Below are 13,897 nucleotides of genomic sequence, written 5' to 3' on the forward strand. Positions count from 1 at the left end.
CTGGCACAGGCCTGTAATCCCACCAGCTTGGGAGGCTGAGACACGAGGATCATGAGTTCAAAGCTAGCCTCAGCAAAAGTGAGGAGTTAAGCAACTCAGTGAGACCCTGTCTTTAAATAAAACACAAAATGGGGCTGGGAATATGGCTCAGTGGTCGAGTGCCCCTAAATTCAATTCCTGGTACCAAAAAAAAAAAAAAAGGTTCATCATTTTATAAAGTATGTAATTTAGTGGTTTATTTATTTCTCTCCCCTCTGTTTTTTATTTTTTTAGTTGTTGATAGACCTTTATTTTATTTATTTATTTGTATGTTGTGCTGAGAATCGAACCCAGTGTCTCACACCCAGGCAAGCACTCTACCATTGAGCCACAATCCCAGCCTCCCTCAGTGGTTTTTAATGTAGTCAATATGATGTGCAGGGGTTACTTCTATCTGATTCTAGAACATTTTCACCACCCAAAAAAGAAAATCTACACTCATTATTTCCCATTCATGTCTTCTTCCCAGCCCTTGGCAACCACAAATCTTCTTTCTGTTTACATGGATTTGTCTGTTCTGGATACTTTATATAAATGGAATCATACAGTATGTGGCCTTCTGCATCTGGTTCTTTCATTTAGGATAACATTTTGAAGATTCATTCATGTTGTGGCATATATCAGTACTTTATTTCTTTTTATGGCTGAATAATATTCTATTATGTGGTCATACCGCCTTTTGTTTATTCATTCATCAGTTTATGAATATCTGAGTTGATGCTACTTTTTGGTTATTATGAAAATACTCCTATAAACATTTATATACAATTTTTTGTATGATTCTATGTTTTCAAGTCTTCAAGTCTCTAGAGGATCTGCCTAGGAATAGAATTGGTGGGTCATAAGGTAACCCATTCTTTTTTTTTTTTTTTAAGAGAGAGAAAAGAGAAGAGAAGAGAAGAGAAGAGAAGAGAAGAGAAGAGAAGAGAAGAGAAGAGAAGAGAGAGAGAGTGCTTCCAGCTGCCAGCAAGAGAGAACCTTCCAAAATTTATTTTTCAGTTTTCGGTGGATACAACATCTTTATTTTATGTGGTGCTGAGGACTTGTGCCCCGCGCATGCCAGGTGAGCGTGATACCACTTGAGCCACATCCCCAGCCCATAACCCATTCTTTCTTTCTTTCTTCATTTGTTTTTACATTCTCAGCATTTTTTTTAGTTGTAGATGGACACAATGCATTTATTTTATTTATTTATTTTTATGTGGTGCTGAGGATGGAAACCAGTGCTTCTCACGTGCTAGACAAATCTCTACAACTGAGCTACAACCCCAGCTCCATCCTCAGCCATTTTTAAAATTTCATTTTGAGACAGTGTTTCCCTAGGTTGCTGAGTCTGGCCTAGAACTGGCGCTACTCCTGCCTTAGTCTCCTGCATTGCTGGGATTAAAGGTCTGTGCCACTATGCCCTCCTGGCTATGTCCCACATTTTGAGGTCCTGCCAGACTGCTTTCTAAAGCAGCTGCATCATTTTACATTTCCATCAGTGATGTAGAAGGGGCTAATTTCTCCATATCACTATCAACACTTAATATCCATTTTCCATCCTCCCTCTTTGAATTAACATTGCATTCAATTTAAGGTAAAAAAAAGAAGCAAATCCATACACTCTGCTCCTGTTTTCTCATGAGACACATGGCAGAGTGAGCCAAGGCATGTAACGTAAAACTGGAAAGGTTATCTCTTCCAGGTTTTCTAAGCAGCTCACAATGGGCCACGCCACCTCACAGTGCTCAGCATGAGTAGTGGATCACTTGTCAACTATCTGTCCTCCCTTCTAGAGGGCAGGGGCTGAGTCTGAATGTTCCATGCTGTATTCCCAGGGCCTGGGCATGCCTGGCCTATGGCACTGACAAGTGAACGAATGTACCCATGGAAGAGAGGGCAGGTTTGCTGCCCTGGTCCAAGCGTTCCTGTGCCTTGGACAGTGATGGGTGCAGGGCATACTTACTGTCAAAGAGGATGATCCTGCCGTCACCACCACAGGGCTGGCTGTGATCCCCGAAGCAGACGCTGTTGCACTCGGTGCTGGCTGCCTCCCCATACTTCCAGTAATCAGGATTGTTCCCACAGAAGCAGGCATAGCCTGACTCCATGCCAGCAAACTGCCACAACAGAGAAGCAGCACATGGGCAGTATTATCAGGGGTGTCAGGTGGCCTAGAGGAACCTGGCAGGGTCGGCCCAGCAATCATCTTCATCTTCCCAGGCCACCCTTCCCCTGCCACCTCTCCTGGCCCCTCTCTAAGCTGCACACCACCTTAGACCAGCTTCGTAGCCTATCTCCCCGTCAATAGGTATCCTTTTGAATGTTGGCATTTCTACTGTATTTAATTATGCTTTAAGGTGGAGAAAATCCCATAAATTTGAAACATTGATCATAATAACCATTAAACATATTGTTTACCCTGTGCCAGGTAAGCTCATTATAGGCCCCAGTTAAACTTTTCATTCCATCTTTTATATTACTATGTAGTATTTTGGTAGACAGTTCTATACATTTCAATATTTGTATGGATTTGTGCAAACACCAGTACAGAACAGTTGCACCGTCCTAGTAAGTTTCTTTGTACCATTGCTATAGAAGACCCCTCCCCTCCCACAATCACTGACAACCACTGACCAGTTTTCTATTATTGGTTCTGTTTTTTTGAAAAATGTAATAAAACGGAATCATACAGAACCATACACTTTTAAGACTGGCTTTTCTCACTCAGCATGTGTTCAAGGTTCATCCAAATTGGTAAAGGTATCAAAAGTTCACTCTTTTTATTGCTGACAGAGTCTGATGCATAGATTTGCCATAGTTAATTCATCTATTGGATTACTTCTAGTTTTTCATGACTTTGAATAGAATTATAAACATCTGTGTAGTTTTCATTTCTCTAAGGTAATAAGTAGGAATAAGATTGTTAAATCACAATACCTTCATTTTATTTATTTATTTTTTACATGGTGCTGAGGCTTGAACCCAGCATCTTGGACGTGCTAGGCAAGTGCTTTACCGCTGAGCCACAACCCCACGCCTACATTTAACTTTTTAAAAAAAAACTGCCAAATGTTTCCAGAATGACTACCATTTTACATTTGCAATAATGATGTATGCAATTATTTGTTTGCACAAATCCATTTCCTTGTCAGCATTTTTTATTGTCTATTTCATTGTAGCCATTCTATACCTGTGTAATGGTGTCTCACTGTGGTCTTCATTATACAAATGAAGACTTTAAAGGCTAGTGATATTAAGTATCTTTTCATATGATTATTTGCCATCCCTATATCCTCTTTTGTGAAGTTATCTATCTAGGTTTTGTTCATTTTTAAACTGTATTGTTTAGCTTTTTAACTACTTAGTTTTTTTTTAAAGAATATTTTATTTATTTATTTATTTTTATGTGGTGCTGAGGATCGAACCCAGGGCCCCGCATGTGCTAGGCGAGTGCTCTACCACTGAGCCATGACCCCAGCCCAGTACTTAGTTTTAATAGTTGTTGAGTGTGTGTTTGTTTGCTTTTTTACACATTCTGGTTATAAATTATTTCTAAATATATTCTTCCAGGTTGTAGTTTGTCTTTTTGTTCTCATAATAGTATTTTTTACAGAGCTAAAGTTTTTAATTTTGATAAAGTTAAAATTAAAATTTATCAGTTCTTTTTCTTACATGTCTTGCTTTTAGTATCATGCCTAAGAACTTTTTGGTTAAATCTAGGTCAAAAATTTTCTCCTGGGGCTGGGTTGTGGCTCAGTGGCAGAGCACTTGCCTTGCACATGTGAGACACTGGGTTCAATCCTCAGCACTACATAAAAATAAACAAACAAAATAAAGTCATTGTGTCCATAAATAACTAAGAAAAATTTATTTTATTTTTTTCTCCTGGGGCTGGAGCTGTAGCTCAGTGGTAGAGAGATTGCCTAGCTTGTATGAGGCATTGGGTTCAATCCCTAGCACCACACAAAAATAAATAATGTTTTTTAAAAAGTATTCTATAAAAAAAAGATTTTCTTCTAAAAATTTTGTAGTTTTACATTTAGATTTAGATCTAGGACCCAATATATATTTGTTCAATATATAGTCTTTTGTGCTTAAATTCTTTCAATAGCATGATGTTCTAGAGACTTATTCAGGTTGGCAGGTATATTTTTTCTTTTTATCATTGAGCAGTAGTCCACAGCATGGATATACAGTACCACAATTTGTCTATCTATCCATTAGTTAATAGACATTTGGGTTATTTATAGGTTGGTATTATTATGAATAATACTATTATTAATATTAATGATTAAGTCTCTATGAACATAGCTTTTCATTTATCTTGGATTGTAAATATCCAGGTGTGGTACTGCTGAATAGTAAGGTAGGTATATATTTAACTTTATAAGAAACTTTCTCCAAAGAGGTTGTACCATTTTACATTCCTACCAATAGTTTATTTTTAAAAAATTTTTTTTGGGGGGGTACTAGGGATTTAACCCAGGGGCAATATACCACTGAGCTACATCCCTAGCCTTTTTGATTTTTTAAAAATATTTTTTTAGATGTTGATAAACCTTTATTTTATTCAGTTATTTATATGCAGAGCTGAGAATACAACCCAGTGTCTCACACATGTTAGGCAAGTGCTCTACCACTGAGCCACAACCCCAACCCATCTTTTTGATTTTTTGAGATGGGAGTCTCACAAAGTTGCTTAGGGCCTTGCTAAGTTGCTGAGGCTGGCCTTGTACTTGTGATCCTCCTGTCTTATCCTCCTGAGCCTCTTGGTTCACAGGTGTCTGCCACTGTGCCTGGCCCTACCAGTAGTTTATAAGACTTCTACTTGCTCCACATCCTTATCAATTCTTAGTTCTTTTAGTATTTCCCTGAGAACTAGCGTTGCTAAACATCTTTTTAAATGTGTTTATTGACTAGCCATATATCATTTTTTGATGAAACATCTGTTCAAGCATGTTGTCCATTTTTAAACTGAATTTTCTTATTGTGTTGTTAGATTCTTTATATATTCTATATACAAGTCCTTTATCAGATATAGAGATTCAGCAATTGCTTTCTCCGTGGCTTGTGTTCCATTTTCTTAACTTTGCCCATTTTCTGGACTCTTAGATTCCATTGTTAATATTGATAAGTCCAATTTATTGAATTTTGCTTATTTGTGGTTCTGTCTTCTATTTAAGAAATCTTTATCTAACCCAATGTAAGATTTTCTACATTTTCTCCCCTAGCAGTTTAGTTGTTTTAGCTCTTTTTAAAAACTGAAATATAATTCACATTACATAAAATTTACCATTTTAAAGTGTACATTTAGGTAGTTGTTAGTATATTCAATGTTTTTCAACCATCATCACTATCTAATTCTAGAAAATTTAACACCCCAAAGAGTCCCTGTACTGATTTCAATTAGTTCTGATTCCTCCCATCTCACACCCTCTGGCAATGACTAACCTACTTTCTGTCCCTAGGGGTTTTCCTGTTCTGTACATTTCATATAAATGAAATTATATAACATGTGGCCTTTTGTCTCTGGCTTATTTCATTTAGCATAACATTTCAAGGTTCACCCATGTTGTAGCAAACATCAGTATGTCATTTCTTTATACTGCCTGAGTAATGTTTTATTGTATATATATTTCATATTTTACTTACCCAATATTCATCAGTTGATGGACATTTGAGTGGTTATTTCTATCTTTTTATGAATAATGCTACAATCAACATCTGTGTATGATTTTTTTTGTGTGAACATGTGTCTTCAACTCTCTTGGGTATATGCCTAGAAGCAGAATTGCTGGGTCATGAGAAAATTTTGCTTTAACTTTTAGAGGAACTGCTTGACTTTTCCACAGCAGCTGCACTATTTCACATTTCCACCAGCAACATATGAAGGTCCTAATTTTTCCACATACCCACCAACACTGGTTATTGTCCTTAATTATAGCCAACCTAGTTGTATCAAGTGTATCTCTTATGATTTTGTATCAAGTGTATCTCTTGTGATTTTGATTTGCATTTCCCTAAAGACTAATGACACTGAAAAATCTCCTATAGAGAAATATCTATTCAAGTTCTCTGACCTTTTTTTTTTTTTTTTGGTACCAGGGATTGAACTCAAAGGAATTCAACCACTGAGCTACACTCCCAGCCCTATTTTTTATTTTATTTAGAGACAGGGTGTCACTGAATTGCTTAGCGCCTTGCTGTTGCTGAGGCTGGCTTTGAATTCTCAATCCTCTTGCCTTAGCCTCCCGAGCCCACTGGGAATGACAGGAGTGTGCCACAGCGCATGCCCATTTTTTAAGATGGATTGTCTTTTTCCCTTTTTGGTCCTAAGGATTAAAACTAGGAGTGTTTTACAACTGAGCTACATCCCCGGCACCCCACCTCCCCACTTATTTTTAGATGGGGTCTAAGTTGCCCAAGTTGGCCTTGAACTCTGTTCTCCTACCTCAGCCTCCTGAGTTGCTGGGATTACAGGTGTGTTCCACTAGGCCTGGCTGGACTGCTGGACTGTCTCTCTCTATATATATATGTATGTAGCTGGGCACAATACCTTTATTTTATTTATTTATTTTTTTATGTGGTGCTGAGGCTCAAACCCAGTGCCTCGCATGTGCTAGTCAAGCACTCTACCAGTGAGCCCCAGCCCCAGCCCCGGACTGTCTTTTCATATTTTAATTGTGAGAGTTCTTTATACATTTTGAACACTAGACTCATCAGATATATGATTTGCAAATATCTTCTCTCATTCTATAAGTTGCTTTTTCACTTTATTATTAGTGTCATAAAAAGTAACCCTAGCTTTAACCCTAATTTTGAGGAAGTCCAATTTTTCTATTTTTCTTTGCTTACTTGTACTTTTGGTATCATAACTAAGAAACTATTGCCTAATCCCAGGTCAGGCATATTTATACCTATGCTTCCTTATAACAGTTTTATAGTTTTAGTTACATTTGGGTTTTTGATCTATTTTAGATGTGTGCAATAGAGTCCTAACTCATTCTTTTGCATATGGACCTCCAGTTGTTCAAGTACTACTTCTTGAAAAGACTCTTCTCTCCTCATCAACTGATCTTAGTTCTCTGGTTGAAAATTAATTGACCAGGGCTGGGGGTATAGCTCAGTGGTAGAATGTTTGCCTAGTAAGCATAATGCCTGTGGGTTCTATCCCCAGCACAGAAAAAAAATTTTTTTTTCCAATTGACCATTAACATATAGGTTTATTTCTGGACTCTCAATTCCATTCTACTGGTCTATACATCCATTCTTAAGCCATAGGACTTTTTTCAGTCATATAATTTTAGGTTAATTTTTGTCTATGATTATGCAAGGATAAAGGTTCATTTTTCTTCACAAAGAGTATTAGCTGGATGTGGTGGCACATACCTGTAATCCCAGCACTTGGGAGGCACAGGCAGGAAGATCACAAGCTCAAAGCCAGCCTCAGCAACTTAGCGAGGCCCTGAACAACTTAGCAAGACCCTGTCTTAAAATAAAAAATAAAAAAGGGCTGGGGATGTGGCTATACATGGGGTTAATCCCTGGTACCGGGGGGAAAAAAAGAGTCCCAGTGTTTCTGCAGAAGCATTTGTTGAAAATCCTTTCCCCTACTGAATTACCTTGGCACCTCTGTCAAAAATCAATTGTCCGCATTAGTGCAGGTCTATTTCTGGACTCTTAGATTCCACTGATCTACAGCAGGAGTTGGAAAACGTTTCCTATAAAAGGTCAGATGACAAATCTTTTTGGCTTTGTGGGCCACACAGTCTATTTATCAACTACACAACTTTGTTGAATAATTAGTTATCAGTATTTTCTTGAGCCTTGTGATTTCAAAATTTTTGTAGAATGTCCTTTGTTTTGATATTTCCTTCTAACCATTTTTGGTAGAAGTATCATCACAGCTCTTGCCCTGTAAGGTGGGACACAGTATCTAGTTTTTGTGATATCACTGGTTTCACTAACTTTGACCATGAGTAAGATAGCATAAACCAGTTTTCTCCCTAGTAAAATCAATTGTTTTCCCTGTATAATTAGTAAGTATTTTGTAGGTAGATTCTTGAGGCTATGTAAATATTTATTCATTAGTAGATGAGGATTTGGAATATTTACATACCTTGATACTTGTTTTCTGAGTTGATTATTAGTGTGACAGTTGCCAAATGGTGAATTTTCTAATTCCAACATTTCTTTATATTTATTAGTTTACATTCTCTAGTAAGGAATAATTTTCTTCATTCTTGCATTAATTCATTCATCCATTAGTGTGGGTTTGCAGATTCTTATTTATAAAATGGGGTACATTTATTACTATCATTATTTGGTTAGAAGCACAAATTATGCCAGATTTGGCTGGTAGAAGCCCCTTTAAGTGGCTCCTGTATCCTTTTGATTTTCCTGCATAAGATGTTTCAGGTTCATCTTGTACTTTCTCAGAATCAACACTATAATCAGTAATTTTCTCCAAGGTGCTTCTTTTTGGTGGAGAATAGTATTTAGAAACCAAAATTCAGGTGTTCAGTGTACTCTCTGCTATTGATATGTCACTGCTTGCAGGCTCTTCAGTGAACAAAGCATATAGGTGTGTGTGTGTGTGTGTGCACGTTGTGTGTTATATGTGATGTATATAAACACACACACACAACACACACACACATATACACACTTATATTTTTTTTCTATATTCACTCTCTATATATCAAAAACCATGCCCTATTCTAATCCAATCCCTATCCAAAACTATAGGTTTTGTTCCTGTTTCCCTGACTTCCATATTTGTAACTCCCTTCTCTAACAAGAAGAAACCTGGCTCCCATTATCCTAGATCTGTTCATTTACATGCTCAAGCTCTGTGCAAGCAGCCAATCACTCGATGAGGTTGAGCCAAATGCCTTGCTACCTGCCTCACATAGGCCCTGAACCTTGACAGGCTATCCTCTTCCCTTGAGCCTGTTTAGTGGCCTTTAGACTGAACTGGAAAAAAAGAGAGGGAGGGAGGAAGGGAGGGAAAGGAAATGGATCTTTTTCTCTCTTTCTGATGTAACAAACAGTAGTATTATTGAACTCCAATGATTAAGAGATGAATTTCAGATCAAGGAATAGATAGGAAGAAGAGAAAATATTCTGGACTGGTGAACAGGCTAGGAAGTAAACCGTGACCTTGTCTTATTATTCTCGGATTCTCTGTGAAGCCATTGATGTCCATGCATAACACCCATGAGCGGATACCTAACTCTGTCAGAGGTCACACGGGGAAGCAGCTGTTGGGGATTTTCCTCTCCTCTTTTCCCAGTCTCTAAACAAAAGTGCTGCCTCACACTCCTGAATCAAGTCCACTCCTCCTTTCATTGTTCCTTGGCAGAAAAGTAGAGCTATATGGTTTGACAGGTTTTGTTTTGTGCTAAAGTTGTACATATTTTCAAGTTAGCTCAGCAAAATGCACTTCTGTCTATTTTTTCCTACAGTCACACAGCCACAGGATCATTACCTTATACCTCTGACTCCGGCAAAAACTGATGCAGGTTTGTATGGTAAGTTTGTTGGATGTTTTACTGGTGCCAGTTAGAGGAGGTGGATTTCCATGATCCTGGTAGCAGCCAAGGTTTCCAGGCACTAGAGAGGGGATGGGAGAAGAAGAAAAAGAAAAAAATTTGCAACATCTGGCTGTGAATCACTGAGAAGAAAAAGCAAATTGTGCCAGGTACTTTTATCTCAGCCAATATTTCCACTCCTGAAGTATAAATAAACAAGCAGCAGCTTTAAAAATGGAAGCCTCTCTATTTTATGCTAAACACCATGTTTTTGTTTTATTCTGAAGAATATATGAGATTCTTAACCAAACTCTAAGATGCTTTTTTTTAAATACTTTTTTTTAGTTGTAGATGGACACAATATCTTTATTTTATTTATTTATTTTTATGTGGAGCTGAGGATGGAACCCAATACCTCACATGTGCAGGCAAGTGTTCTACCACTGAGCCACAAACCCAGCCCTTTAAAAAAATTTTTTTTTAAATTTTTAGTTGTAGATGGACTTGATACCTTTTAAAATTTATTTTTATGTGATGTTGAGGATTGAACCCAGTGCCTCATGCATGCTAGACAAGCGCTCTACCATTGAGCCACAACTCCAGCCCTACGATGCTTTTTAAACCTTATCAGTATTGAGAGGGCCGAGTGTGGTGGCACACATCTGTAATCCCAGTGGCTCGGGAGGCCTCTGAGGCAGGAGGATTGTGAGTTCAAAGCCAGCCTCAGCAAAAGGGAGGCACTAAGTGGGGATGTGGCTCAGTGGTCAAGTGCCCCTGAGTTCAATCCCTGGAACCCCCCACCAAACAACAACAACAAAAAATTGCCATTGGGAGAGTCCCTGAGATCGTCTGGTGAGTGAATACATTTTTTACTGGTGCTGGGACAAAATTACCACAAACCTACTAGCTTATAACAACATACACTTACTATCTTTCCGTTAGGGGTCAGAAGTATTAGATGGGTAATATCAGGCTAGAATCAGGTGTCAGCAGAGCTGAGTCCTTCTTGGAGGCTCCAAGGGAGAACCTGTTCCTTGCTGTGCCCATGACCTAGCAGCTGCCCCTATCTTTTGGCTGATGGCTACACCATTCCCCTCTAGGGCTGTCATCACCTTCTTTCCCTCCCTCTACGTCCACTGTCACACTGCCTTCTTAAGCTCAGATTCTGCCTCTCATTGTTGTAAGGACAACATGATTATATTAGACCCAGGATAATCCAGGATAATTTCTCCACTGCAAAATCCTTAAACACAGCAGCAGAGTCCCTTATGCCATGTAAGGTCATATATTCACAGACTTGGGGGACTTAAAACATGGACATCTTTGGGGGGGTTATTATTCAGCCTACCACAGTGAGCACAAAGTTGTGTTTCACAAATGCACGTCAGATGGTTTGGTCTAGTAAAAAAGCTATATCTGAGGGCTGGGGTCGTGGCTCAGCGGTGGAGCGATTGCCTAGCACATGTGAGGCACTGGACTTGATCCTTAGCACCACATAAAAATAAATAAATAAAATAAAGGTATTGTGTCCATCTACAACTAAAAAAAAGTGATATTTTTAAAAAGGTGGTCATGTGTAACTAATTAGAACAAATTTTAAAAAAATTAAAAAGCTGTATCTGAGAATAAAGGTACCAAATGTGGTAGACAGCTTTTAAAGATAGACCTCAGTGATCCTGCCATGGACTGGATGTTTGTAAATTTGATGACAGAATAAGAAATATGCATTTGGTTTCTGCCCCTGGTTCCTTCCACAGTGCTCCCAATTCCTTGGAATTTCACAGGTGGATTGGAGCATCTTTTGTTCTAATGAGGCAACTCTTGGTGGGCTCCTGAACAGCCTCAGGATGGGCTGATCAGTAGGAAGACCAAGCCATGGTAAGACTGCAACCTTCAGTCCCATCCCCCTTCTCCAGGAAGGGGAGACTGGAGCTAATAATCATGCTGTTATGGTTTGGATGTGAGGTATCCCCCAAAAGCTGAAATGTGAGAAAATGCAAGAGGGTTCAGAAGGGAAATGACTGGGTTGTGAGAACCTTAACCCAATCATGAATTAATCACCTGATGAGATTGAGTGGTAACTGAAGGCAGGTAGGGTGTGGATGGAAGAGGTGGGGCATTGGGGGTGTGGCTTTGGGGTATGTATTAATATCTGACGAGTCTCTCTCTCTGCTTCCTGATCATCACGTGAGCCCCTTCCCTCTGTCACACTCTTCTGCCATATGTTCAGCCTCACCTTGAGGCCTGAGGAATGCAGCCTGCTTTCTATGGATTCAGACCTCTGAAACTGAGCTCCTAAATAAACTTTTCCTCCTCTGCAGTTGTTCTGGTTGGGTCTTTAAGTCACAACAACAAAAAAGCTGACTATAACAGATGGCTGCATAATGAAGCCTCTTAAAAATCCCTGAAAGATGGGGTTCAGAGAGTTCCTCAGTTGGTGAATAAGACCTAGGTACCGAGAGAGTGGCAGGCTCCACGGAGACAGAAGCTCTGGTACTCAAGATCCTTCTAGACCTCAAACAGATGCACCTCTTCATCTGGTGGTTCATCTGTATCTTTTATCATATCATTTACAGTAAACTTATAAATGTAAGTATTCCATGAGCCATTATAGCAAATTACAGAACCTGAGGAGGAGACCATGGAAATTCTTGATTTGTAGAGAAAGTTGGACAGAAGTGTGGGTAACCCGGGAACTCACCTGTGACTGGTCTGAAGGGGGACACAGCTTTATGGGTCTGCACTAACTAGGTGGTCAATATACTATAATTTATCATAGAACATCTGGTTAGTGTCTAGAGAGGTGGAGAATTGGCTGATTTGGGAAAAACAGACACATCTGTTGTCAGAAGTGAAGTGTGTGAATACATAGGAAAAATATGTTTTTCTCTTTTACCACCCTCAAATGTGTAAGTGGAAGCCTGACTCCCCAGTGTGATAGTCCGTGCAGGAAGGGCCCTTGGGAGATAAACTGGGTTAGATGAGGTCATAAGGGTGGAGTCCCCACAATGGGATTAAATACCCTTAAATGAAGAGGTCAAGTGCTGGGAGCCATTAGCCAAGTAGGTATGACAATTTCCTTGCCAGCGTACCCCATGTTGCAGTGACATTGAATGTAGGTGACCTTGCTCAAGGACCAAGGCGGATTAGGGCGTCCCGGTTTAGGTTCCAGGTTTAAGGTTTAAGATTATTCCTGCTGGGAATAGGGCGTATCCTGCTGCCTGAGTTCCCCTTGAGTTCTCACGGGATTCAGACAGTATATTTTGGAGATAGAAGCCCAGTGGAGGTGGATTTGGGCAGAGAACGTGGATTTCCCCAGAACGTGATTGTAGACGGCTGGTGTGAGTTCGGGAATAAAGAGTTGCTGTTTGAATCTACAAGCTGTGTGGTGGCTCGTGATTGAGTGCCCAGCCAGACTGCGGCAGTCAAGTCCAAAGCCCTCTCTCTTTCCACCATGTATGGAAACAGCAAAAGATGGCTGTCAACACACCAGGAAGAGGGGGCCTTGCCAAACACTGAATCATTTGACACCTTGACCCTGAACTTTCAAGCCTCTCTAACTGTGAGAAATAAATGTCCACTATCTAATCCACCTAGTCTGTGGTATCTCGCTATAAGCAGCCTAAACTGCCTAAGACAGGATCCCTACCTCCTGATGTTCATCCCCTCCCCTTGACTGTGGGTGGGACCAGTGACTTGCTTCTGACCAACAGAAGATGGCAACATTGATGGCTATCACCTCTTTGATAGGTTACAGAAGACTGACTTGTCTTGCTAGCAGACTCTATTGCCTTCTCAGTTTCTATACCTGAACAAAGCAATACACCATGAGGATATCTGGCAAGGAACTGAGAGTGGCCTTCAGCTAACAGCCAGCATGGAACTGAGGCTTTCAGTCCAACGGTCCACAAAGAACTGAATTCTACTGACCACTGTATAAACTGGAAAGCGGGTCTTTCTCCAGTCGGGCTATCAGATGAGACTCCATCTCTGGCAAACACATTGACTGTAGCTTAGTGGGACACCTTGATATAGAGGGCCTAGCTAAATCAGAGCCAGATTTGTAACTCATAGACTATGTGAGAAAATAAATGTGTGCTTCTTTAAGTTACTAAGTTTTGGGATAATTTGTTACACAATAATAGATAACTAGTACATCTAAATAACACAGACTAAATATATGTTTATTGAATGAAGGAATTAACTCATTGTGGGTCATAGACAAATCACTCTGGACTTTAGTTTTACATTGGTGTTATTAATTTTGGAATCACTCTACTATTTAGTGAAGTCCTTTTCCATTCTCTGGCTTCTCATAATTTATATAACTGATTAAGACA

General features: G+C 39.4%; 1 protein-coding gene across 3 annotated transcripts in view; it reads right to left on the bottom strand.

Moving 5' to 3' along the window:
- The window catches only part of Kremen1 (kringle containing transmembrane protein 1), a 72,352-nt gene that overhangs the window by 13,126 nt on the left and 45,329 nt on the right, over positions 1-13,897 (bottom strand). For all 3 annotated transcript variants that reach the window (XM_046427300.2, XM_046427299.2, XM_046427298.2), the window contains exons 4-5: positions 9,515-9,639; positions 1,988-2,141 (exon numbers count right to left, since the gene is read on the bottom strand). In XM_046427300.2, the coding sequence (XP_046283256.1) occupies positions 1,988-2,141; positions 9,515-9,639 (279 nt within the window). The remainder of the gene's footprint in view (positions 1-1,987; positions 2,142-9,514; positions 9,640-13,897) is intronic.

Source organism: Marmota monax, unplaced genomic scaffold (genome assembly GCF_021218885.2).
Source record: "Marmota monax isolate L192 unplaced genomic scaffold, Marmota_monax_Labrador192_F-V1.1 WCK01_AAM20220418_F8-fsc00177, whole genome shotgun sequence".
Classification (NCBI taxonomy): Eukaryota; Metazoa; Chordata; class Mammalia; order Rodentia; family Sciuridae; genus Marmota; species Marmota monax.